Source organism: Rattus norvegicus, chromosome 2 (assembly GCF_036323735.1).
Source record: "Rattus norvegicus strain BN/NHsdMcwi chromosome 2, GRCr8, whole genome shotgun sequence".
Classification (NCBI taxonomy): Eukaryota; Metazoa; Chordata; class Mammalia; order Rodentia; family Muridae; genus Rattus; species Rattus norvegicus.
In genome coordinates this window covers 178,365,210-178,391,848 of record NC_086020.1, presented here as the reverse complement: position 1 = coordinate 178,391,848, position 26,639 = coordinate 178,365,210, and the positions used below count along the sequence as shown (strand labels likewise).

The following is a 26,639-nucleotide window of genomic DNA, read 5'->3' as shown; positions in this document are numbered from 1 at the left end:
CTAAGGGGAGCAACATTATGCTTCATGTTCCTGGGATGAGAATATGAGGAAATGGGGAATCTCAATTTATTTATCAGATCCTGTGGTCAAAATTGAATCTCTAAAACTATGGTCATCTCCCCATCATCTCCTTTACTCCCACCTAGCTACTCTCCCCTGCCTCATTTACTCTCCCTGAGGTCTCTTGTCTTCCTCTAAGCAACATGACTCTTGGTAATTGCTTGTCCCACAGCCTTTAGAGGTCAGAGACAGTATGTTAAGAGAACAACTATTTCAGTCATCCATGGTAGCATACATCCATAATGCCAGCACTGAGGAAGCTGGCAAGGAGGATCAGAAGTTCAAGGCTACCTTTGGCTACAGGAGTGAGACTTCTCAGAGAGAGAGAGAGAGAGAGAGAGAGAGAGAGAGATTCTTATGCTACTCTATATTACCCTTCTTTGTCCAACCCTTCATGGAAAGGAAAGGATTAATCCAGTGAAGCCAATGAGCTAGAACGGGTAGCAAGACAGGATCTGGACTATAAATGTTAGGGCTGAATGCCAGTCCACCTCCCCACCCTTCTCTGGCTTCAAGACTCCTGCCTCATGACTCAGGCAGGCCTGTTGTCTTCCCTCCAGACCCCAACCAGCAGCAGATGTGACCTTTAATTCCATCCCAACTTCAGTTTGAGCCCAGAGGCAGTACTAGAGAGAGGAGGGAGAACCGTGGGCTGGATAACATCCCACATCTGGAGCCTTTCAAGGCAAGCCTCTGGTGGTTTCTGCCTTTAGTGTTCCCAGAGTTTGCTTTGTTGCATGTACAGGAGCACGTGAACACACACAAACACACACACACATGCACGCATACACACAAATATACACTTGTAATGAACTCAGAATAAGTCACTCACCCCTCCCCAACCTTTTCTAGTTTGGCCCCCACAAAGCTCCAGGTCAACTTCCAGCCATCTCTGCCACCACCCTCCCTCAGCCCCACCCACCCACCCACAATCTCCAGTCTCTCAGACATAGTTTCAAAACTCTTTATTAAACTTGCTCAGCACTGTGCACATGTATGAAGAAGCCAGAGTAAGGCACTATGCTCACAGCCAACATGGAAGATTCCCCCACTGGCCCAACACTTCATCTGAGGAGTCTTCACTTCTTCCGGGGCTCCTTATCTGGGCAGCCCTCAAAGAATTCATTGCACATCATGGCAATGCAGGACAGGAAGACACAGTACTCCTGGAAGTCAACTTCATTGTCCCTGTTGCTGTCCAAGTTGTTCATCAGCTTCTGGAATGCAGCTTCGTCTGTCCTTCTCTGGAGGTAGAAGAGGTACAGTTAGACGCCACCTCCAGCCAGGAGCTCAGGAAGGCTTGCAGACACCGTGCTAGCCTCAGGGCTCAACTGTGAGATGAGCACATGGGCTAGCTGGGAAAGGATGTGACCACATCTTCCCCACGCTTGTTTTAACTATGTCTATAGGTAACTGTCATGACAAGGAGGTGTTAACTAAGATAAGGTGTCATTGAGGGGAAGATCTGCAGGCATTTGTGTGCCTCCACAATCATGTCTTCACAAGCAGAAACTCGATTTCTGTTGCACATCACCGGAAAGACTGTCCTGATCTAGGCTGTGCTTTCAGACACTGACTACCTAATGTGGTTTTCCTGTGCCACTTCAGTTAACTTCATTCTAAGCCTTGTCTCAACGGGGGGCTGGTGTGAAGTAGATGGTTCATTGTGGTTCCATACCAAGCGCCAGGAGTAGGGAGAGATATATATATATATATATATATATATATATATATATATATATATATATGTAGATAGATAGATAGATATAGATAGATGATATAGATATAGATAGATAGATAGATAGATAGATAGATAGATAGATAGATAGATAGATATCTCCAGCCCCAGCCTCCTCCTGGGGATGCATCACATATGCAATACACAGACAGGATCCACTCACCCCCAGGAAGCTAGGCAGCTCCCTGGTCAGTAGCTCCTTGAGCTCTGTCTTGTTCAGCTTGAACTTGTCACCCTCGTTGCCTGAGTATTTGTGGAAGGTGGACACTATTACATCCAGGGCCTCCTCCAAGGGTCTCGCCATGGTGACCGTTGAGACCTAGGGGCAGGAGACACAAAAGTAGCCTTCTCCAACCCACACCAACAGTGTGTTGAGAGCTGGATATATGTTGCTAGGCATCACTCAAGTCACACTCAGTCTGTCCCCGTTTTTAGTGCTCTACTCCAACCTACTCTCTAAGAGCACTTCCAGAGACCGACCTCACTCCCAGGGAGATCAGAGGAGTGGTACCCACTGATGGCAAGAAGCTCATATGTGCTTCAAGCTCTGAAACTTGCAAAACTTACCACTCAAACTCTAGAAATTCATGCCAGCAGCCTTCTGTGCCTCCCCCCCAGGCCTGGCCTCAACAACAGCAGTTTTCCATCCCTCACTCAGCTTACTCACTCCCCAACTCAACCACAAGCTCCAGCCTCTGACCCATTCTTCTCCCTCCCAGCGTTGGGCGCGGCTGCTGGCTGCCTGCCCAGGGGCCTACAGTGAGGGAAAAAACCCAGCTGCCTAGTAGGAGTGAGATGAAGTGGCAGAGGTTGGGGTACAAGGGGAGGGGGTGGGGAAGCCAGGCTCTCTTGGCCTAGGTGCTATATGTTCATAGGGCTATGAACTACTATGAACACAAATGCCTACAGGTGGGTGTTGAACAGGTGGCTCAGTAGGTAGAGGTGCTTGCCACCAAGCTCAATGACCTGAGTTTGATCTCCAGAGCCCACATGCTAGAAGGAACAGATTGACTCTCACAAGAAGTGCCCCTTGGCATTTGCCCCATCCCCACCCATACACTCGTACACACAAATAAAATAAGTGTAATTTAAACATCGTAAAACAAAAATGCCTGCTGATGCCTTCACTTTGCTTCCTGTACCTGAGTGTCCACACACTGGCTTGGATGACCCAGCAACATACCTATCCATGACAGTGGCTCCCAAGCACCAACATACACTATAGCAACATACAAGCAAGCCTCAGCATCTCAGAATCTCCGGGAGCCATTTATATACTGCTTGTTTTTCAGTTTTCATTCTTGTGCAACACACACACACACACACACACACACACACACACACACACACACACACACCTCCGTACCAGAATCTCTCATCTGGATCCGTTAAAGACTTCTGCCCTCCCCCCAGTACGCCCCCTTTCTCCTGTCCTAGCCTCAGCCTCTAAACTGCTAACAGTGCTATCAGGCCAACACGACTCACCAGACCAAGAGAGAGGAAGTGCTGAACAGAGAGGTTTGGGGAGAGCCCAACAATCTGACCTATTTATACCCTGCCATGCCCTGCCCATGCAGGGGATGGGGGAACATGGATACTGCTCTTGCTGTTGGTCGATGCGGGTAAGTGTCACAGCCCAGCCACCAGCCCAGCCAAGAGCTAGGCTTCCTGCTCCCTAGCAGGCACAATCAAGTAGTGAGTGCGCTCCAGTGGGCAGGGCAGAGACTTGGATGGGGTGGATACCACCAAGTAGCCGCAGTTCAGCTAGAATCTTAGGAAGCTTTGAGAAGGGACAACCTGTACATGAGGTGTGGGGCACAGAAAAGGAGATGCTGGTGTTATAGACAAGAGATGGGAAACTGCCCTGGAATTATCTGGCTGAGGAATTAAGGAGGTGACCCAGCCAGTGGGACAATGTCAGCCCTTCTCTCCAGCCTACACAGCTTCTTGTCACATCAGGAAGATCCAGGGTGGAGGCTAGCAAATCAGGAGGGACCTTGGGACCACCCCAGGTATTAAGTGGGAAATATCATAATGGAGTTAGGTGGTAGTGTGGCCTAGAGGTTTATGCATGGATGGAAGCTTGAGTAAGGGTATTGGGGATGACAGAAGCATTCGGGATTGAATGCTCAGCTTGGAGAAGAGAGTTAGAGAAGAAAGAGGTGAATAGGGAGTCAGGATTAATCTCTAAGGATATGGTACAAACTCAGGGGTTAAGTGAAGGTTAGAGGGGGTTTGACTCTGGGCTCCCACAACCGCATCCTCCTTGTATTGAGTACCTCCCAAGGAGCCCCTTGTTCTCCTAGAAAGCCCAAGATAAGGACTTCTGGTTCAAGACAGGGGACAGAGAGATGGAGACAGAGACCCTCCAGTCTCATCCAATGAGACCTTATGTTGCCCCCACCCTCCTATTGGACACTAAGATTTGAGCATCTCTACTGGGTCTGATGCTGGGTCCCACAACCGCATCCTCCTTGTATTGAGTACCTCCCAAGGAGCCCCTTGTTCTCCTAGAAAGCCCAAGATAAGGACTTCTAGTTCAAGACAGGGGACAGAGAGGTGGAGACAGAGACCCTCCAGTCTCATCCAATGAGACCTTGTGTTGCCCCCACCCTCCTATTGAACAGTAAGATTTGCACATCTCTACTGGGTCTGATGCTTTGGGGGTCCATCTTCAGTGGTAAGCCTTCTTTCTCCAGTGGTAAGGAGCATAAAGGAACAAGGACTCAGTCCCAAGACCCAGTGTGTCCCACCAGAAAAACCAAAGTAAGCCAAGATGACATTTCTTTATTGGGAGTTGAGGAGGCCCCTGCCACAGCAGTCCCAACTGTGTGCACATGCCTGAGCTTCCAGGTAAGAGCAGAGATGTTCTTCCCTTCCAAGAAGAGAAGCAGCAAAGACTATTCCACCCCTCACCAGCTAGACAAGCCTCTAAAGCTTGTGGGTAGCTGGGGTTAGCATCTCAGGGACTGACAAGCCTAGATCGAAAGGGGTAACACTGAGAGAGTAGGACCAACTCAGGGATAAAAATGGAGCACTAAAGCAGACCTGGCCCTTCTGGGATAGCATACGCCTTTGGACCAGAGGCTACTGGGGACAAGGGGGCTCAGGGGGGCACTCTTTGAAGTACTCGTGGCAGTAGAGACAGAGGCTGGCAAGTGAGCGCACGTACTCCCCAAAGTCCACCTCGCAGTCCTTGTTAGTATCCAGAACACTCATGAATTTATTGTAGTCACACTCCCGGAACTCACTCTGTGGAAGGGATGAGAAGGGAGGGTCAGGAAACCAGGATAAGGAACCAAAGCAGCTTCCCACACCACTTCCCTCCCATGGGGCCAACCTCATCCTACCCATCTTGATAAGACACCCATTTCAATCCCCCTTCCCAACCCTGCTTCTCAGCTCATAAGCTAAGCACCTGCTCCTTGCTATGGAGACCCTGCTATGAGTTAGGCATTATCCACAGGACAGTGACTGTCAACCCATTTACATTCTATTTGACTAAGGCTCATGACGCCCACCAGCTCACTTCCTTATATCCCCCCTCCCCACAATCTAGCTTCTCCTTCTTGCTGCCCTGTGCTGGTGCTCAGCCCTGGGCCACTCTTTGCAGAGTCCAACTGGTACATTTCACTAGTGGGGAGAGTAAGAGGGAGCTCACCGGGGTCCAGGTGGGCAGCTCCTTCTGCAACAGCTCCTTGAGCTCCGACTGGCAGATCTTGTATTTGTCACCACAGCGCCCTGCATACTCCTGGAAGGTACACACGATGGCAGCTACTGCCTGCTCCAGGGGCCGGGTCATCCTCACTGTCACAAAACAAGGGTATGACTCACAAGGAGAGCCAGGCTATGACTCTCCTTTTCCTCCGTGTATCCCAGAAACTAATTCCAAACCTGTCAGTTCCACCATGCTAAAGCACATCTGCTTCTGAGCGGCCTTCCTTGACTACACATGCATACACACACACACACACACACACACACACTCATGCACACATGAACGCGCGCACACACACGCATGCACACACAGACACACACAATTTACCTCCCCATTGTGCCTGTTGTGATTTTTCTAGACAGAAGTTTCAGTTCCCTGACATCACCAACATCATTCCTCAGGATCAGAACATCCATCACTTTCACCCTCAACTGGGAGAGTCCCTTAGGACTCTGATTCCCTCCCATCCTTTCTCATCACAACACCTGGGAATTCTCAGTCTCCCATTGGGTACCATTCCATGTGATGCTGCCTGCAGTCCTAGAAAGCTTCTGCCCTATGGGGACCTGGAGCCCCGCTCTGTAAGAGCTAGCACAGGAAGCCCTGCCCAGTGCTTCTTTGTCCAGAGTCTGGTGAGACTAATGCCAGAGGCAATGGTGAACCCTGATAGGACCCCACCACCTCACTGTGCCTCCTGCCCTAAACTCAAAGCAGCTGCAGTTGGGGACCCTCATTCTCTTGTGCACTCTGAAGCCCTGGGTGAACTATCTCTCTCTGGGGTCTCAGTTGTCTAATCTGTAAAGTGGGATACTCTAGCCTCACAGTCCTAGTCAGAAAATATGTCTGCAAAGCCCACCAGTTCACAGATCTACTCATCTATGACCTACCCCATCCTATAGCCATCCTCCCCTTCCCCCGGGGACCTCAGAAGGCTTTGAGAAGAGTCCCCCACTGAGATAGAAGGAAAACACTTCCTAGAATCCCTTCCCTCACCCTACATTATCCCCTTCCATTGCTGGTGCAGCCTGGGCAAACCCTGGGCTGGCGGGAAGGCAATGGAGTTGTTTCCATCTGAGTCCGATGACTCACTCCTCACTCCCTCAGGGGACTGGAGTCCTGCAACACAGGGCAGCCAGAGCCAATATTCTTCCTGGTGAGTTCCCTCTACTGGGAGCAAATGGCCAGCAAGATTGTAGCTGGCAAGGAATTAAGGGAACGGAGGATGAAGTGGCAAGAACGATGGGATCTAATTCTCTGTGACAACCCGGTGCTGGAGCAAGGATCCACATTCCCAGCGGAGGAAAATGCCATGATCCTTGGAGAGGAAAATGCAGTGATCCCAGGAGCTCTGCACCTCAGAGCCCTTCTGAGTTCCTCCCAGCCTGCCTGGCGCCACTTCAGTTGCTATTTCAGAAGCTCAGGCTTGAAGACTCACAGGGATCCTTTCTTCTCCTGCAGCCCTGGCCTGTCCCAGCTCATCCCCAGGAATGAAGCAGAGACAAGGAGCAGAAGGAGAGGAGCTCACCGAGGGCTGCACCGGAAGCACAGCTAGCCATTGTCCCCACATCGGTAATCGTGGCTGGGCACGCTCCCCAAAGCAAACTTCCTTACAGATCTTTAGTGTATGAGGGAACCTCTGAGACCTCATCACCTCCTAACATCATCTTTCTGTCCCCATATCCAGACCCTGTATCCAGGAACAGGCTACCTATTGAGGGTTTCCCCGAGCTGCCTCAACCCCCAGCCCAAGGCAGTTAGTTCCCAAGCAACCGTACTCACACTGCTGCTGCTGCTTCAGCTGTAGGAGCCTAACAACTGAGTGTCCCTATTTGTAGCCTCCCAAGAGACGAAGGGAGCAATTATAAGGACCCAAGTAGGTCAACGCTGAGGCTGCCCCCAGGGTCCCCTGTCTTCTTTCCCTCAGTAGCCTCTATTACAGGCCCACCGCCCACCTAGCAACGCACACATCAAAGACCCAGTCAGAGTCTCAGGCACCGCTCCCCACTCATTCCCCTTCTGCCCTTCCCCAAAGCTGGGAACTGGTAATAGCTTCCCGCTTCCACCTCCCAGCCACACACATCCCTGTGCTGAGCTCTTTATTGTGAAGAGACCAAGAATACAAAATGGGAACACAGCTTGGACTCTCTTAGGGTCTACCTCCAGAGAGTTTCTGTGCAGGGGAGATCTTGGGAGCACCTGGCTAAGGCCCCTATTTACAGGTAGAGGTCTGAGACCATGGGACACTCTCTCTGCCCAGCCTCCAAATCACTGATGGTTGGGTGGCCTTTGGCTGTGAATTGCTTATTTTGCTGGAGGAAATCATCATGAGGTATTTTTAAGCCTAGAGAGAAGAGTGTTCCTCTTAGGGAGCCACCAGCTGTCAGGGCTTGAACTTTCTTGCCTCTCTACTCCAAATGATAATGGATGAATTAGGGCCACAGATTCATGAGAAAGCTGGTGTGTCCCCCAAGCTCCCAAGCTCTCGAGGAAGCTGGCTTCCGGTTCCACCGCAGTGTTCTGCGCTGGGGCAACTTTCCAGATGCTCCTGGGGCAGAGTGTTCATTTTAGCTTAAGCAAATTTGGGGTTCCAGCATCAAGTCTCAACTTGTGTTTTATCCTCTGTGAGCCCTGGGCTTCAGTTTGTGTCTTTTCCCCCAAATCATCAAACCCAAAATTGAGCATGGGCATAGCCAGAGCCCTCAGGGTGCCCGCCCTACTCAACGTCTAAGACTTCGCCATCACTTACGTGTTTTTTTTTTTTAAAGAAAGTTTTTATTTGTTCATTTTGGTCTATTGTTGTTTTAAAGATTTGATTTGATTTTGAAAGATTGTAATTTATTTTTCCCTTATGTGTATGTCTGTGAGTGTTGTACACATTAGTGCAGGTGCCCACAAAGGCCACAGGTATTGAGTCTCCACAGAGATGGGGTTGCAAGTAGTTGTGAGCCCCCTAACGTGGGTGCTGGGAACCAAATCTGGGTCCTCTGTAAGAACAGCAAGTACTCTTAACCTCTGGGCCATCTCTCTAGCCACAATGGAAGTTGTTTTGTTTGTTGATACAGAGTCTTTCTACATAGTTCTGGCTATCCTGGAACTCACTTATGTAGACTATGCTGACCTTAAACTCACAGAAATTTGCCTGCCTCTGCCTCCCAAGTGCTGGGATCAAAGGCGTGCACCACCATGTCTGGTCTGGGATTTTTCTTAATCCCTTGTTGTTCTTTAATGTGTGAGCTAGATCATTTTAACTCTGCCTGGCATTTCCGGCCATTCTTTGTTTTCCCCTGCCATTCTTAGCTGGCATGGGGGAGACCACCACTGACCAGACATGGGAATTTCCTCCTGCTGCTTCTCTGTTCTCTCCCACCTCTAAGCTTCCCCGTTCCACAAGAAAGAAAACCCAATACCCAGAAGAATATAGGAAAGAGAAGAGAAACCTGGTTTCTTGGCTAGTGACAAAAATCTCATGCCCATATGGACAGTCTGGAAGCCCTTGACCTCACCCTGGGCCCAGTACCCAGCTTTGTCTGGGACATAATCTCCTCTTAGAGGTTGCCAGGCTATGGGTGAGGGGGGTGGGCAATGGAGGCAGAAGGCATGAAGAGCTGTAATTAACCCTGTTTTATTGGCAAGGAGTTATGAGCAATCTGAGACACAGGACAGAGATGGTCACACGGCGGCAGCAGGAGGGGCTAGAGTGGACCAGCAATTAACCTGCTTCCAGGCCAATGGCTTATTCTCCTCTGTGCTAAGCCTCTGCTACTTTAAGCGTTGTCGTCTCTGCTCTTGCAACCTGATTTTCCTCATTGATGGAAATAAAAATAGTAACCATCTTATAAGGCTGTTGTGGAGTTTGAGTTAGCACAAGCACGGCTCATGGAATAAACGTTGCTAAAATATAATGGAGGCTTGGTAAATGTTAACTCTGAGAGGTAATGACTTGCCCAAAATCATATGACTAGTGAGTGGCGGGCTCGCTATTCACTGTTTACACAAGTAATTAGAGGCGCTGATACAAAGCATGGGGGTATAGCATAAACAAAGCAGACACAGCCCCTCTCAAGGGAGATGACAATCTAATGGGAGAAACAGACAATAACAAATGACTGTTTAATAGGCTGGATGAGCCCAGCAGCCTGGCTCCTGAGCCCACTTTCTTATCCAACAGCCCTTCATGTTTCTGGGCACAGCCACAGCCCCTGGGAACACAGCTTCTCTGTCCATGGAGAGAAAGCTGGGACAGGCTAGACATGTCTTGGTAGAGACGTAGGGTTGGAGGATGGACATGGAAAGAATGCTTAATTGGGCCTTCACTCAGAACTCCACCCCACCTCAGCACCTGACCTCAACATGTCTGCACTTTGCCTTGTTAGAGACTTAATCTCCTATCTCCACGATTCCCTACCCTAAGATCCTAAGTATTGCCTTATATGGTGTAACATGTCTTTCATCCCAGTACTTGAAAAGCAGAGGCAAACAGATCTTGGTGAGTTCAAACCCAGCCTAGTCTACATAGCAAGTTTCAGGGCAGTAAGAGTTCCGTAGTAAGACCCTGTCTCAAAAAAGATTTTTTTCAAATACATTTTGTTACTAGTTACTAGTCATTATGGCAATGTGAGTGCTCAGGACCCTGACTTCAACTTAATACAATGAGTACCCTGGATTGTTGCAAGGGGGTTAACCATCCTTCTTCACCGGGTCATCTTGCCTACTTCTGCCTCCATAAAGATGATGGAGATGAGTCTAAACTCTCTTCCCTTGTACCCCCAAAAAGACTTCCTTAAAGTGTCTGGAATCTTCCCGCCCTGCTGAAGTTTCCCAGACTCTGCCTTAAACTCTTTTTCTTCAGTGGCCCCAAAGTACAGCAGTGGACCTCAGTTCCACGGCCTGGACTAGAGCTATCTTACATCTTTCCTGCTCTTTCCTGTCCACATGCTCCATCCCCACCCTTAGGCTGAGCCTAGGACCATGGCTTCTCACCTCGCATAACTCCCTGAGGACAGGAGGGCTGACCGCTGAAAAATGCGCCATTGCTGGACACTGAGAAGCTTTACCTCAAAAGGATCAGCACGAGAGTGTGCAAAGGGTGAACACAGATGCTAGCCGATCTGGCAGGACTTCTTACAAACTAAAACTCGGACTCTCCTCACTGTCCCCACCATCACCTAAGATCCCTGGAAACACACATCACCCTTCTAAAGGGCAGTGTCTGCTCTTGCACCCCAGGGGGAAAAATAAGATAGAGTGTCCCAAGACTCTGGACACGCTATTTTCTTCTGGCAAAAGGTCCTGAGCCCTATGTCCAGAGTAACCACCCAAATCCAAAGCCCCATGAGGCTAAATGAACTTGACCGAAACAATAGACATCCTTTCTGACCTTCTGAGCCATGGACAGAGAACATTTGGGAAGGGGTATCTGATTACTAGGGCCAGTGAGAAAGCTAGACCCAGAGCTGAATTGGAACTGGGAGGTGGAGAAAGAATCTAAGCCAAGAGCCAGCTGAGGTGAGGCCTGCGTGCTTTGACAAACAAGCCAACATCTGGCTGGGACCATTGCACAGATGAGAATGGTGACTTGGTGGAGAGATGAAGTGACCCAAATGGGAACTCTAGGGTACCAGTTCGTCCATTGTCTCGGAACCCATGACTGAGTGTCATGTGGGTTATGAGAACTGAACTCAGTCCCTCTGCATAAACGGTACATGCTCTTAAGTGTGGCGCCATCTAACTCTAGCTTTGCTGCCTCCTAGTTGATTTTTTTTTTTTTTTTTGGTTCTTTTTTTCGGAGCTGGGGACCGAACCCAGGGCCTTGCGCTTCCTAGGTAAGCGCTCTACCACTGAGCTAAATCCCCAGCTGAAAACCAGTAGCTATGCAGGTGATGATCTGAGCAGGTCTTGTGCTAGTTTGACTGATGTCTCTGATGTTTGGTTTAAAGTGATAGAAGCCACATAGGGTGCTTTTCAAGGACTTACTTGAAAGCCACTTTACTGTAAGCACTGACCCTCTGACCCACAGGAGTGTCTAATGGATAATAAAAACAAGATGAGATTGAGCTTGGCACTGCATGCCTGTCCTCTTAGAACTAGAAAGGCTTAGGCAAGATGATTGATTGCTAAACATTTGAGCACAACCTAGGTTTTGTAGCAATACCCTGGGACCTTAGCAATAACCAGGGATAAAAAGGCTAGGGACTTCCACCACTTGTGCTTGTCTTCTTTGCTACCTTAACCTTTGGGTCGGATTCTGCTGAACTCTGCACAAAGGCACATTAGTCATTTAATAAATGTTGGTCTGGGACTCCTAGTACAAGACCAGCTTACCCTAACCTCTGTCCTCCCGCTTCAAGGCTAAAGACACCAAGATAAGCGTAACTCAAATAGTTTTGAGATTCACAGTCACATCACCACCTTGTGACCGCACTAATACCAACCACATTTCTTAATGTCCTATTCCAAATCACAGAAAAGGCACAGTTCATGCCTTGTCCTGGGCTGGGCCATACAATAAAATGCTGATATGACAGGAGGTGAGGTTACTGTGTTTCTCATCCCAGCAGCAGTTCCAGGAGACTTGGGGAGACCCGGCCACAAATTCTTGACAAGCAGGGTGATGTCCAGACCCTCCTCTGCCTCAGCACAGAGAATAGGGAAGCTCCTTAGTCAGGACTTAACAGTGATGTCAGTTAGTCTGACAAACTAAAAGGAACAAATAGCCACTTTGGAACTTCTCCAAATGGGGGAAACCTCAGAAGCAGCAATGTAAGTCTGGTCCTGCTACACCAACTGACTGTCCGAAGCCAAAACTGAGAAGCCTCACACCTATGGAGCACCAAAAGAAATCAGAGGTCACAGAGACAACCACCTGCAAGGGGGGGTCTCATCTCCCTGTGATTCAGGATAATGGGTCAGGTACATCTGAACCCTGTTCAGTAGGTCCCCTCCAAGTCACGCAAAGAGTTCTGGAGATGGTTTCAGAAAGAGGAACAAGGCCCAGCTCACCCACCATCTCAGTGTCCCAAAGGATGGAGAGTTTTCTTATAGATGTGGGTCAAGCCCTGACACTAGCCCTTACTTTATATCCTCCCGGCCTCTGTTTCCTCATCTGTGAAGCGCAGGTTCAGTGAGGATTAAATGGCCAGTGCTTTAGTATCTCAAGCACCTGGTCCGGCAGGGCTCCACAAATGGCTAAAGCCATTCTCTCAGCTTTCCCATCTGTAAAAAAGGTTAATGATAGCCCCTTTGGGGTTACTGTGAGACTAAAATGACAGTGTACTGATCAGGTGCTTTGAGAACTGCCCCCAGAATGTTAATTACTGGCATCATGATTCCCTGACCTATACTTAACAGGTCCCTCTCCAACAGGGTGTTAGGAAGGTGGACTTCTCTCTTTTCTTACCATGAAAAGAAACTATTTGTCCCAGAGGGCTGCCTGGCCATATCCCCCAGCCCTACACAATGCAATGAGGCAGAGCACTGAGAGCAAATGGCTGTCACATGGCTTCTCAGTGGCTCCTTCCTCCTCTGCAGAGCTCTGTCTGATCTACTCTGCAAGTGGCCCACATATGCATCAGAGTTTCCTTGGGGAAAAGGGTCCCCACATAGCTTGGGCTTCTCAGAGCATGGCCCCTAGCTTCTGACACACCCTAGAGCAAGCACTACAAGAGACTAAATTGGAAGCGGAAACATTCTTAAGATGTATTTCAGAATTCCCAGAGTATCATTTCTGCTGTATCTTATTGATCTCACAAATCATTAAAGTTGGCTCAGAATCAGGAGGAACCCACATAAGGGAGTTGTCTTCTAATCTCCACAAGTACACCTTAGCATACGCTCATGCTCGGGCATGCTCATGGGCAAGCACACATACACACACACACACACACACACACACACACACACCACAGAGTTGGATCCAGGCCACGTCTAAAATCCAGCATCCTTTTATTATTTTGTTCTTTAAACCTACAGCACACCATCTGCTACACTATGTTTGTTGATTCCTGATCACAACATGGCTGCTATACTTACTGTCCATGCTCTATGTAGAAGACAGAGTAAAGATAAGGCATGAAAAGCTTTTTCCTCAAGAGCCTTTGCCCTATTGATATGGCAGTAGTGACCTCTTTATACAGGGTTTTACATGTATCTTTGGGGCTTAGCTATGTAATATGGCTACTTCTGGCTGGGTATGTTAACAACTTGGAAAAAAAGAGGTTGTTTGCTTTTTAATTGATGGACGACAATGATGATAAGCAAAGTCAGTGCTTTTCTGATTGTTTTCTTTCTTCCCCCAGAACACTCTGATATATGTGGGAGCCACTCACAGAGTAGATCAGACAGAGCTCTGCAGAGGAGGGAGGAGTCACTGAGAGGCCACATGATGGCCACTTGCTCTCAGTGCTCTGTCTTTATTGTGTGTGTAGGGCTGGGAGACTGGGAGATGAGGCTAAGGCAGGCCCTCTTGGACAAAGGGTCTCTTTTCATGGTGATCAAAAGAGGGAGGCCCACATTCTTGACACCCTGTGGGAGGGAGATCCAGTAAGCTGATTGTCTTAGCTAGGATTTCTATTGCTGCAGTAGAATACCATGGCCAAAGAGCAAGTTGGGGAGGAAAGAGTTTATTGGGTTTACACTTTCACATTACAGTTCATCACTGAAGGAAACCAGGACAGGAACTCAAACAGGGCAGGATCCTGGAGGCAGGAGTTGATAAAGAGGCCATGCTCAGCCTGCTGCTTATAAAACCTAGAACCACCAGTCCAAAGGTGGCCTCACCCACAATGAGCTGGGCCCCCTCCCATCAATCACTAATTAAGAAAATGCCCTGCAGGCCTGCCCACAGCCTGATCATCTGATGGAGATGCTTTCTCAATCAAGGCTCCTTCCTCTCTGATGACTGCAGTTTGTATAAAGTTGACATGAATCTAGCCAGCACACTGATGGTTCTATCTGCGCTCCAGGCAAACCACCAGCACCAAGTGCACAGCATGTGAAGAGAGCACGCTTGAGTAACTGTAACCCTAACTTCCATCTACAACTGCCTGAGACACCCCAAGTGAGACCCCCAAAACTATTCCCAGTCTACCCACAGAACCACCAGAGATATAAATGTATGTTTTCAGCCACCATATCTTGGGGCGGTTCATTATACAGTAACAGGCTAGTAGGGCATCTATAAGTCACTGAACCAAACTTGAACTGTCCACCAAGAAGTCTAACCACATGGATATTCAAATGCTAGTTTAGTTAAGGCACTGCAGGTCAAGCCTCGATTAACTTCTGAATGTTGTATACTGGTAGAAAAACCAGTAGCTTTAAAAGCCAGTCAAGAATAATAATAACTTAAAAGATGAAATTAGATGGAGGTAAGAAAGAGTGAAATATAGACCTAGAATCTAGAGGATGAAAAGCTTGTGGCCCTTGTCACAGTATAGCAAGTCATGTCTTCAAACTGTCACCTGATATGCTTTAGAATGTGGAATGTGTGGCAACTTAAGCTACAGTCTTAGGGAAAATGGTAGAAACTATAAGAATTTTTGGCTTGAGCTGGCTCCTAAGAGGTTTTAACAGAGAGATCAACAAGGAGGGAGTAAACTCAAAACTGAGCCAGCCAACTTGAAAGCAGATAGGACAAAAGTTTTTCTAAGAACAAGTACAGTGCCTAGGGACTGTGATCTGCCAATGAATCCTAAGGAAACTGTAGGGCAGGCGAGGGCTACAACCCCTCCCCCAACACATCCCCTTCCCCACCCGCCAGCGGCTCTCTGGGACAGCGGCTCCCTCTACAGCCTTCAATATCAAGGTTTGTGCTGTGTTCTGAGATTGTATCCTCCCTACTCTGTGGAGTTGGAATTAGGAGAGTGAATAAAATGACTGTACTTGTAGGTGGTTTTTGTCTTTTGTGTGTGCTGCTTCTGCCCCTGACTCTGCCCCTGCCCCTGCCCCAGTCCCTGCCCCTGCCCCTGCCCCTGTCCTGTCTCCTGAGTGCTGGGACAAAGGTTGCATCATGCCACCAACCTTCCTTTGTTTTGTTTTATTTTATTTTATTTTATATTGATACAAGGTTTCTCTGTGTAACAGCACTGGCTATTCTAGACTTTGCTTTGTATACTAGGCTCTCACAGAGATCCACCTGCTTTCTGCCACCCTAGTGCTGGGATTAAAAGTCTACACTGCCGCACCTCACTCCCAGTCTTCCTTTTTAAAATACCTTTCTTAACAAAATAAAATGTTTCCCGCCTACCTCAATTCCCATTTCATTTGTGTGAAATCCCAAAGAGTAGATCCTTTGATCTCAGGAAAGTTAGGGTACAGAAGGTGTTAGAAAACAGGGATCCCTCTGTTCCCAGGCTGTTAACTGATCCAGTCAAGGTACAAGGCATCTCTGAGCCGTTATAATACTTTCCACAAGCAAACTAACTAAAGTTTATTAACTACAAACTTTTAAAAGACAGAGAGCTGTATCGCCCAAGAGATCCTGTGGCAGGGAGTGGAACGCTCTGCTTCAGGACTGGTCTGGGGACCCCTTGAGGAAGTTATTAAACACGATAGCACAGTCTACCAGAACAGAGCATACTCCCGGAAGTCCACCGGCTGGTCACTGTTCTTATCGAGGAGGTCCATCACCTTCTTCACCTTCTCATCATCTACATTATCCTGAAGGTGACAGGGACAGGAGCTATCACGAAGCTGACCCATGCCCAACCCACCTCCAACACCTTCCCCTTATATCAGCTTTCATTCCTAGCATGGGCAGCCAGGTTCACCACAGGCAGGAAACCCTTGTGAGATACTGAGAAGGCCAGTAAGGAAGGACAGATAGACTTATGATGTAAGTGTCTCCAGTCTGCCTACTGGAGTAGGGGGTCCTGGGTATTTCTCAGAGTATGAAGAGACTAATCTTTGCTAGGCCCCAGCTTCATCTTGATAATAAAGATCAGAGTTTCACTGCCCGAACAGCAGGATGAATTAAAAAAAAAAAGACAAAAATTTTAATACCAGCCAAAACAATGAGAGAGAATTAACCCAAAATGAAGAAGAAAAGGGAAAAAAAATACAAGACCTACCTCATGCATTAAGTTCTGAGACCTAACTCTGCATGCGATAACCCATTTGTCTATACTGGGCAGAAGGCAAATTGAGAGGTAACAGCACCTCTCTGGCAAATGCCTCAGGGTGCATGTCTTGGCTAGAATTCATTCTCTCTATATATTTTCTTTGCTTGGCATATAAATATGTAAAATAAAAGGATAAATTAATGCCCACTAATAATGTCCTTATGTGACCCATGGCCAGCTGCTACCCTCTCTGGGTTTGGGACAGTTCAACTAGCCAATTACAGGATTAGACAGATGGACTCTGAGGCCCCCAATGGCAATGTGCTCAAGAAAGCTGAAGGGAACAACCATTAGTAGCCCATTCACACATAGACCTAACTGGCACCCCAAGCGCTGTGAAGTGAAAGCTGATGGGGAATCCTCAACCCCACCCTAGCACTGGCACCAGCAGGCACCTTGAGAATGAAAGCAGGAACAGATTTATCCCACCCGGGGCTCCCCTCCTGGCCTGCCTCACTTTCCCCCATATAGCTCGGCAGCTTCTTACACAAAAGCTCCTTCATCTCCCCTTTTTGAGTTTGAGACTCTCCCCCTCTTGACTGTGGAAGGTGTGGACCGTCACATCCACAGCCTGCTGCAGGTCACCAGACATCTTGGATCTAGAGACACGAAAGAATACCACCAAGGCACTCGGGGCCTCAAGTCCGGCCTACAAGGCCTGTTCCTGCATCACCAAGGCCTTCTAGGAATGGCAAGTCACTGCCTGCCTGCATTCTACCTTGGCAGTATCTAAGGACGAGGGTCCACCCTTCCACTTTACACTGCAATCAGATGTGAAACTTCCCTGTGCTGTGAGAGTCACCTAGAGCAGAACCTTGTGTCCTAAGGACATATCTCTGAAGGTAGGGCTCCCTCCTTGGGTGTCTAATGGGAGATGAGGAAGGGGAGGAGAGGGGGAGGGGTTGCAGGGTGTCTAGAGTCTCAATTTGACTCCTGTCTGTGCCAGGAATGCAGAGCACAGATATGGCCATGGGCTCCCAGAATCACCCGGGGGTAGCCATGAGAACAACCCAGGAGTATAAGGCTCCATGAAGGGGTCAAACCATTCACAAACTCTAGTCTACTGGAGTCAGAGTCTCTGCCATCTGAAGAGAAGCTCCCTTAAGCATGAATGTTTCCTTCATACGGGGTACTCTCACAGAGTGACAGATGTGCCTCCTGCCAGTCTGAGGACTATGTTGCACACTGCTGGTTCTTCATAGTCAGGTCATGGGCAGGATGTAAGTGATTCAACATCCTCTCCAACAACAAGGATCCTGCTGACGTTAGAACTAAAGAAACTAAATGGCCAGTGTTTTGGGATCAGGCTAGAAGCTGAAGAGATAAGGTCAGAGATCAGAGGTCACCCTTCCAAATTCCTCTAAGAATATTGAATGGGTTCCAGGGTAAGGCCAGAGGAGCCAGTATTGAAGGCAGGAAAAGCCTCCAGCCTGCCCTGCCAGCCCTGCTCTGCTAGCCCCACCCTCATCTACTTAGAAAAACACAGGAAGTAGCCTTGGGCATGACTCTGCCACTACACAGGACTAGGGACCCAGGCAGGACTAAGCATTGAGACCCCGTCTCTCTGCTTTCTTCTTAGTCCTAAAAGAATCTGAGACTTTGCAAAAGCAAAACCAACTCAGTATGGATTGTTTGTGACACACTGTACAACCCAGTGTGACTTTGACCTCGTGACTTTCCTGTCTCAGTCTCCTGAGTATGAGATTACAGACAGGTTCTGTTGCATCTGACTTAAATTGAAGGTTCTTATAAAAGCACCCCTCACGTATCCATGACCTATTCCTAGGCCTAACCCCCCCCCCAAAAAAAATGTTCCCTAATGTCATATCAAAACTGAGAGACACAGAGGCCTCAGACACAGAGATTGGAGAACAGGCAGGCGACAGAGTAAGCCCCTAAGCCCTCTCAGAAGAATGTGGGAAAGGCCCTTCCATCTGAAGCCTCACTGAAGGGATCCCTTCAAACGGAAGATCCCACCAGCAAGTCAGAGAAAAACTACAAGGACGCTCACCAGATCAGGTGGCAGAGAGAGACCTAGGAGGAAGTAAAATGATCAAGACACCCAGGGTAGGGATTTATATGCCAGACCAACTGGCCTGCAACTTGTCATTTGGGGGAAACAGAAATTGTCCTAACTTGATCTTGATAAAAAAAAAAAAAAGCCTGCCCCCCACCCCCACCCTATGTACTCCCTCTCAGATAGCTCTGGTCTCAGCACCAGCTGCAGGAGCCTCCAGGCCCACCCAAAGGCATCCCTGAGCTCGTTTAGGCCTCAACAAGGGAACAGAGATGTGGTGGGGAAGGGGAGTGGACTAGCTGGTTTTTATGTCAACTTGACACAAGCTGGAGTTACCACAGAAAAAGGAGCCTCCCTTGAGGAAATACCTCTGTGAGATCCAGCTGTAAGGTATTTTCTCAATTAGTGATCAAAATGGAAGGGCACGTTGTGGGTGCAGCCATTCCTGGGCTGGCGGTCCTGGGTTCTATAAGAAAGCAAGCTGAGCAAGCCAGGGGAAGCAGCCAGCAAGCAGCACCCTCCATGGCCTCTTCATCAGCTCCTGCCTCCAGGTCCCTGCCCTGTGTGAGTTCCAGTCCTGACTTCCTTTGGTGATGAACAGCAGTGTGGAAGTGTAAGCTGAATAAACCCTTTCCTCCCCAACTTGCTTCTTGGTCATGATGTTTTGTGCAGGACTAGAAACCCTGACAAGACGGGGACCCTGGTCAGGAATGAGAGGAGACAGCTCTTGTTCTGGGGCCTAGACACTCATTCCAAGCCTGGTTTTCATGTTATGCCTGTGAGTCACAGCTCCTTCTTGTGTCAGAGAATGCAGTGACACAGAGTGGGTGGGAACTTCACAGCCTGTGCTCACGTGTGTGTGTGTGTGTGTGTGTGTGTGTGTGTGTGTGTGTGTGTGTGTGTGAGAGAGAGAGAGAGAGAGAGAGAGAGAGAGAGAGAGAGAGAGAGAGAGAGCACGCGCAGTCCTGGCCACCCTTAGAAAACTGGGGTCCAAAAATGCAGCTGGGGGACATCCGGAAGAGCATGCCAGAAATCAAAGGAATCTTTTCTTATTGTTTTGTTGTAAATGCCTGGCACCGGAACACCTTTTAAAGAGGTAGTGAGGCGACTGGGTCTGGTTAAAACTGCTTCAAAAGGCTCTGCACCGGACAGTGCAGTGGGTAGAAAAGACTGCCCTACCCAGAGCTGAAAACAGAGACCTGGACCCAGCCATGCCCTCCCTCAGGCCCTCACCAGTCCCCAGGTTGTCTTCTCCATGGAGAAAAACAAACACTGTGTCCTTCCCCTGAGCCCAAAGGAGGGGTCTTCAAGAAGGAGCTGACTCCAAGACTTCAGACTCCACACTGCCCCCTTGTGCTCTTTGCCATCCCCAGCTGGGCACCGCCCTTCCTGTGGACCCAGCTCTCTTCCCCCTCCAGACACCAAGCAGCTTCTCTCAGCTCCCCCAGGGCAGGGTGACTCACCCGTGGTTCCAAGCCCAGATACCCAGGTGGTGACTCAGCGGCACACCCTGCTCCCCAGAGCCAGAGCAGCAACCGGAAACCCCAACCCACAAGCACCAGAGTGGAGCCCCTCACCAGGCAGCACCTAGGGAGGTGACGGTGCTGGCACCACTGAAATCTGAGCGGTAGCGGAATCAGACCCCCACGTCTGCCTAGGGATCACTATGGCAACCAGCCTATACAGCACTGATAAAGTGGGTCTTGGGTCCTCCAGTGTCCTCTTCTAAACCTTTGCAAAGCCACTCAGTGTCCCCCTCCTCCCTGGGACCTGTGAGCTCCTTACCATGCTTCTATTCCCAATGCAACCTACTTTAGGTAAAAGTCAACAGGAACTCTTTACCCTGAGGAAGGGCCTACGAGGAACAAAGCACTGGTGCTCACAGTGACTCCCTCCACTTCATTCAGCATCAGCAGGATCCTCTCTGCTCAGAAACAACATGTGTCTCTTCCACAAGGTGCACAGTGAAAGACTCCATACTCTAATACCCACTGCTTTTCAACCCCCTTGCCATCCCTCACTGTCTGAACAAGGGTATAAGCACGCCATGCAACCAAGGCCCTTGGCTCCACTGATCATCCTGGTAAGAATGTGCCTACACCCGCACATGGTGTCTCCTCCTGCTGAGATAACCATCTATGCTTTAAAGGCCACTTAAAAGGCCTTCTCTGACCCAACCAGAGTCAGTTTCTACCTGTTCTGGCACATGCGAAGCGTTCCTTGTGCCCTCCCTTCTGTCTTAGAGTCTTCCTATTTAGGCAGATTCACTGTGTGCTTGCTTTCTCTTGCCCTCACTGCCTCATGGTGAGCTCACTGATGAACACTGGCTCTTATTCATTTCTACATGAGCACAGTATCTCACCCACGCCAGGTGCCTACCAACGTTTATGACTGCTGACTGGCAGCAGGGGTCACTGGGGCCAGTGGATAGGTAGGAGCCAGGGGGTCCCTTTTCTCACTGCCTGAAAGTACACCACTAGTAAATAATAACTTCTTTTCTGAGTCCCGGGAGTGGCAATGAGACAGGGTTGGAAAACAGAGCCTTGGAGAGCTGCAAACCTCTGAGGAGTGACCACAGGAAACTTACTGCCACAGGGATCCGGAAAAGGAGCAAAGCTCCCAGAGGGCAACGATGGAGACTGGAGGCTGACAGAGACAACCAGGCAAAAAGAAGAAATTGGGGGGATGGATCAAAGAGAGAACAATAGGGACAGAGGAACCAGGGGTGAGGACCAAGAGGAGAAGGAAGGCTATACAGAGTCAGCAGCACCCAGACACCCGTGTCTCATCTCACACATGGAGGCCAGATACGTGCCCCCATCCAATATCAATGCTTCTGAGGCTTTGAAAAACAGACTGCTTTGCCTCTATCTGTGAGACCTTATTCATCTGCGTTTAGAACATCTGGTCAAATAACAGCCTCCCACCCACCCCTTCTACTGCCGCCCAATCTGCTCTGACATTCTCCGGCAGAAAATCCAGGACAGAGGCAGGCAGCGGGAGCTTCCAAGGCGCTGACTGCCTACATCCAGCCCTAGCTGGGTCCTAGCATTCCATCCACCCACTCCCAAGCTCTGCATGCCACAAGTTTTACAGCAGCAGTTAGCTCCGGTTTGCCTATCCGGCTTCTGCCCCCTGGTGATTGAAATGTATCATTGCAATTTAGTTCTCTGCTCTCCCTCCTGTCCACCAGCTAGCTGTTCCCAAGCCCCAGCCATGATTCACCAAGGAGGAGGCAGTGGTGACTCATCTCCGAAGAGCCTTCCCACACCCACACCTGCTTCGCACAGAAGGGGTTTCCTGGACAGTCCCTGCTGAGAAGCCTAGGTGGACTGAACAGGAAGACAGATACCAGGAACCTGTTTCAATGCCTAGTCTAGGATAGGGGAAAGGGGAGTTGAATGTCACTACCTGAACAGTACCCTGAACACTACCCAGATCGGCTCCCTCTCCCCTTTTCAGGGATAGTACAGTGGAGAGAGCAATGGTCTCACTATCAGCATGCCAGGTGTAAGTCTGTGTGCTGTCTCTGACTCACCCTGCAATGTTGGGTAAGTGGTTTTTTGCCACAAGGATTACTTTTAATATCCCCTGCACCCTAAAATAAGTTTTGAAGTTCTTTTTCTTATCAAGTTGCATTAAGCCATTGATGATCTATCTGTTCTATTAAATCTTACCCATGGCTCTTCCGATGGTCAGCGTAAGGAAACGCATGCCTTACATTCTTGACTGCTATCCCTAAGGGGATGGGGTGGGTATCCCTGTAGCTGGGGGACTATTGTGTGCCAAGTGCTTTCCATAGATTATCCCACCTAGTTCATAAGACCATCCCAGGAGTGGAAAAGCTCACCCTACGTGATAGAAAAGAAAAGTGGGACTCAAGGAGATTTAAAGATGACTTGTTTAGTGCTGTCAATCTCCTGCGTGCTCCAACCACCAGTGATCCTGAGAAGCCTTAAGGATAGTTACTGCTTTGAGGGGGCTCGAGACCCCATATGTACAACAGTGCCAAGCAACCAGAGCTTCCAGGGACTAAGCCACTACCCAAAGACTATACATGGACTGACCCTGGTCTCTGACCTCATAGGTAGCAATGAATATCCTAGTAAGAGCACCAGTGGAAGGGGAAGCCCTGGGTCCTGCTAAGACTGAACCCCCAGTGAACTAGACTGGTGGGGGGAGGGCGGCAATGGGGGGAGGGCTGGGAGGGGAACACCCATAAGGGAGGGGAGGGGGGAGGGGGATGTTTGCCCGGATACCGGGAAAGGGAATAACACTCGAAATGTATATAAGAAATACTCAAGTTAATAAAAAAAAAAAAAAAAGGATAGTTACTGCTGAGACCAACCTCCATCTGCCCAGCAAATTAGCCTCGGTCTCAGCCACACTGGGGTCCAGGAGCCTGTCTTCGTAGCATCTCTGGTTCTGGCACCCTTTCCTGTTTCCTACAAATGTACTGTGGCCTGGATTTGAAATCAGCACCGCCCCCCTCCACCTTCCAGTAAAAATTAGGTCTTATTCATTTCTTCACGAGCACAGGCTCTTGCCAGTGTGCTCATGGCTGCTGAGTGACAGCAGGGGTCACTTGGGGTTAGGAGCCAGAGGGCCAGGGATCCCTCTCTGATCTCGATGCCTGAAAGCTGATCACACTAGCAAATAATAACGTCTCTTCTGAGTCCCAGGAGTGACAATGAGGGCTTGGAAGACAGGCTTGGTAAACAGAGCCTTGGAGAGCTGCAAACCCCTGAGGAGTGAGCACAGGAAACATCTCGCCACTGGGACCCAGAAAAGGAGCTAAGCAAAGTCCCCAGAGGGCAACAATGGAGACTGGAGACAGACTGATGCATGAACCAGGCTTCCCCCTGTGCCACAAAGGACACCGCCATCCACCCAATGCTCCAAACCAGACACTTGGCTTCTGCCCAGCCTCCTGCTTCCTGCCTGCCAACAAGATGTCTGGTCAGTCTGCTTATTGTCTCTAAACAGGTCTGGACCCTGTCCACACTGCTTAGGCCTCTTCCAAATCATCTGGTCCTATTGCAGACACACCCAAATGCTCCTCCCTCCCCTGCTCTTGGGCCTCACTCTAAACCCCCCTCAGCTCTGCCACCAGGGTAACTATTTAAAACCTCAGATCTCTCCAGACTAAAGAACATGAAAAATTAGAAGGTCAAGGCACAGCACTCTATCCTAGGCACACTTCCTCTGCTGCAGTATAAGCCATACCCTTTCATGACCCAAGCCATGCCAGGTACTCTCGTGGAAAGTCTTTCCTCAGTGGAGCTATATTCCAGCCTCTTGATTTATTTTTGGGAAAATTATTTATTTATTAATTTATTTTATGTGTATGAATGTTTACCTGAACGTATGTCTGTATGCCATACACATACGGTGCCCTGAGCAACCAGAAAATGCTGTCAGGTCTCCAGGGACTAGAGTTACAAACTGTTATAAGCCATTGAACCTGGATCCTCTGGAAGAGCAGCCAGGTTGCTCTTAACCACTAAGACATCTCTCCAGCCTCACCCCCCGCCTCTGAATCACCTCTTCTGCTCGGCTCAGAGGTCATTTCCTCTGGGTATTGTCCTGAATCTGTTTCCCAGGTCTCCTGAATATCTGACACACACATGCATGCAGTTAGCCGCTTCTCAATGCACCTCTGAAGCCTCTTACCCACGGCTCAATAACAACAATTTATTAATGCTATAATGTAATGACTTCTCTAGATATAGTGATCAGATAGTATAGATCACTAGAAATATTCATGAAACCCTCCATCCCTTAGTGCATAGCACAAAGCAAGTGTTTGATGGATGGTGAACCAAGGCTCAGGTGCTGTCCCTCACAACCAACATCTTTTCTTCTCCCTGAAATACCCTATTTCCAGATACGCTCAATCCTCTACCCAAAGCATGAACTTTCTGAAAACTGACTCCCGACCATTCTGTGTAATTAGCTCTCTTCAATGCTACCAGAAACTCCCTTCTTGCTATGGAGGGGGAGCAGTTTAGAAGCATTCTTCAGAGGGAGCTACTCACTCCACGCCCCCCCCTCCATGTCTCTGAGGAGACTGTGTTCTCTCTCCTCTCTTCACCCCTATGCTTCTGTGTTCCCTCCCTCTGCTAATGGTCCACGACCACCACCGGGCCTGTTGTTGGGCAGCTTCTGCCTATGAGGAAGTGTGAAATGCCACACCTCACCCTGTGTGATTTTTCTGGGGGAGACATGAGCAAATGTCTGTAGTGAAGTCGTGAGTTCGCTAAGGTTACTTACTGGAGCATGGACTAGTCAGAGGCAGCTGCATTAGGAAAAGGTCCACCCTAGCATGGGGAACGACTTACCCTCAGCACACCTTGCCCTGCTTGCAGGCAGCTCAGCAGATCAACAGTTCTCCTCTCCCCACAAATCCTTTCCGATTCTGTACCTTCAGGGAGGCACCTTGTGAATATTGTTTTAGGAGCTTCCTGAGACTCGAAAGTTTTGTTTACTTCCTGAGCTTTGGAGGGATGTTTCGATCCTGAGGAAATAGCTACACCCCTGTCCATGATAAAGATATCAAGGCCTTGGGGCTGGAAAGGTGGCTCAGCATTGAGAGCACTGGCACTCCCCCAGAAGATCCAGGATGGAGTTTCCAGAACCCAAGGAGCAGCTGTAATTTTCCAAGGGAATCCACTGCCCTCTTCTGGCCTCCTTGAGCATTGCATGCACAGAATGAAGAGACATACTTACAGGCAAAACACCCACACACATTAAATAATAAAAAGATCTTACTGGCCTGCACTGGTTACTTTCCCATCACTATTATAAAAATACCTAAAAGAAAAGATTTAAGAGAAGATGAATTTGTTTTTAGTTAGTGATTTAAGATATAACAGTTCATTATGATGAGGAAAGCCATAGAAGCAAGAGCAACTCCATGTTGGGGTAAAAGGACCACTGGACACTGCTTACATCATGTCACCAGCCAGAAAGCAAAGAGGTCAAACAGAAGCTGGGCAGGGCTGTGACTCCTTAAGGCCTGCCTGCTTTCCTCTAGCTTAGTCCCACATTGTAAAGGTTTCTTCGTTTCCTGAAGCAGCACTGCCTGCTATGGGCCAAGTTTGTAAACACATGAGCCTATGGAAGACAGTTCCCATCCAAACCGTTACATTCTGCCTCCAGCAGGGTGGTCACATGGCCACCCCATAATGCAGGATGCAGTCACACATTCAGGACAACTTTAAAAGTCACTAGAGTTGCTGGAGGAATTCCTCAGTCCACAAAGTGATTGCTGTTCAAACATGAGAAGCTGAGATTAGATTGCCAGAACTCATATAAATCGCTGGACATGGCGGCTCATACATGTAACCTACATGTAACCCTAGCGCTGGGACACAGAAGACAGGATTCTTGAGGCCTTCTAGTCAGCTAGTCTAGCCAGTTGATGAGCTCTAAGTTCAATATGAGACCCTGCCTTGGATAATAGCTAGAAAAAACATTCAAACTTAGCCTCTGGCCTCCACATGTGTGGTACACACACACACACACACACACACACACACACTATATATATATATATATACATTGAATATACATATATACACATACATACATATATGTATACGTATACATATGTACATTGTATACATATATACATTATATATGATATACACATTATATGTGCACATATACTTGTATATGCATATATACACCACAAAAATGGAAAGTAAATAAAATAAAGATTGAAAAGCTCCCTGTACTCTTAATGTCCCAATGCTTTTCAGAAGTCCAGAGTCTCTTCTGAGACTCAAAACAAGAACTCCCGAAAAATTTTCAAAAAACCAATTACATACTTCCAGCATACGATGATACAAACATTCCATTCCTAAAAGAAGAAATATCAAAAGGAAAAATACAAAAGAATAGCAAACTAAAGAAAGACCAGAATTCACACAGACAGATACCAAACCTTGCAACAATTGCACGACCAATATCTGGGGCTCATGACAG

The 26,639-nt window shown here is 48.6% G+C and overlaps 2 protein-coding genes and 2 pseudogenes across 12 annotated transcripts in view; 1 reads left to right on the top strand and 3 right to left on the bottom strand.

Moving 5' to 3' along the window:
- Positions 1 to 1,010: 1,010 nt before the first annotated feature.
- S100a4 (S100 calcium-binding protein A4) lies at positions 1,011 to 3,320 on the bottom strand. 2 transcript variants are annotated; one of them, XM_006232592.5, is made up of 3 exons: positions 2,366 to 2,487; positions 1,962 to 2,117; positions 1,011 to 1,304 (listed from the first exon to the last, which is right to left on the bottom strand). In XM_006232592.5, the coding sequence occupies exons 2-3, from the start codon at positions 2,100 to 2,102 to the stop codon at positions 1,140 to 1,142; spliced, it is 306 nt and encodes a 101-aa protein (XP_006232654.1). In that variant the 5' UTR covers positions 2,103 to 2,117; positions 2,366 to 2,487; the 3' UTR covers positions 1,011 to 1,139. The 2 variants fall into 2 exon arrangements, with proteins under 2 accessions (XP_006232654.1, NP_036750.1); NM_012618.2 differs by lacking the exon at positions 2,366 to 2,487 and adding an exon at positions 3,284 to 3,320 and having other exon boundaries at positions 1,012 to 1,304.
- A 1,248-nt stretch (positions 3,321 to 4,568) lies between these two features.
- The window catches only part of S100a3 (S100 calcium binding protein A3), a 55,425-nt gene continuing 33,354 nt past the window's right edge, over positions 4,569 to 26,639 (bottom strand). For 2 of the 10 annotated variants that reach the window (XM_039101554.2, XM_008761122.4), the window contains exons 3-4: positions 5,460 to 5,605; positions 4,569 to 5,050 (exon numbers count right to left, since the gene is read on the bottom strand). In XM_039101554.2, coding sequence (XP_038957482.1) covers positions 4,886 to 5,050; positions 5,460 to 5,605 — 311 coding nt within the window. In that variant the 3' untranslated portion in view covers positions 4,569 to 4,885. 10 annotated transcript variants of the gene reach the window in all.
- S100a2 (S100 calcium binding protein A2) lies at positions 15,946 to 17,190 on the bottom strand (annotated as a pseudogene).
- Positions 23,471 to 26,639, top strand: part of Mier3-ps1 (MIER family member 3, pseudogene 1) — a 12,799-nt pseudogene continuing 9,630 nt past the window's right edge.

Excerpts from the sequence above, each read along its gene's own strand:
- S100a4 (NM_012618.2), bottom strand. The coding sequence starts at position 2,102 with ATGGCGAGACCCTTGGAGGAGGCCCTGGATGTAATAGTGTCCACCTTC. Across the intron at positions 1,305-1,961 it reads AGCTGCCTAGCTTCCTGGGG|AGAAGGACAGACGAAGCTGC; the intron begins GTGAGTGGATCC and ends TTCTACCTCCAG.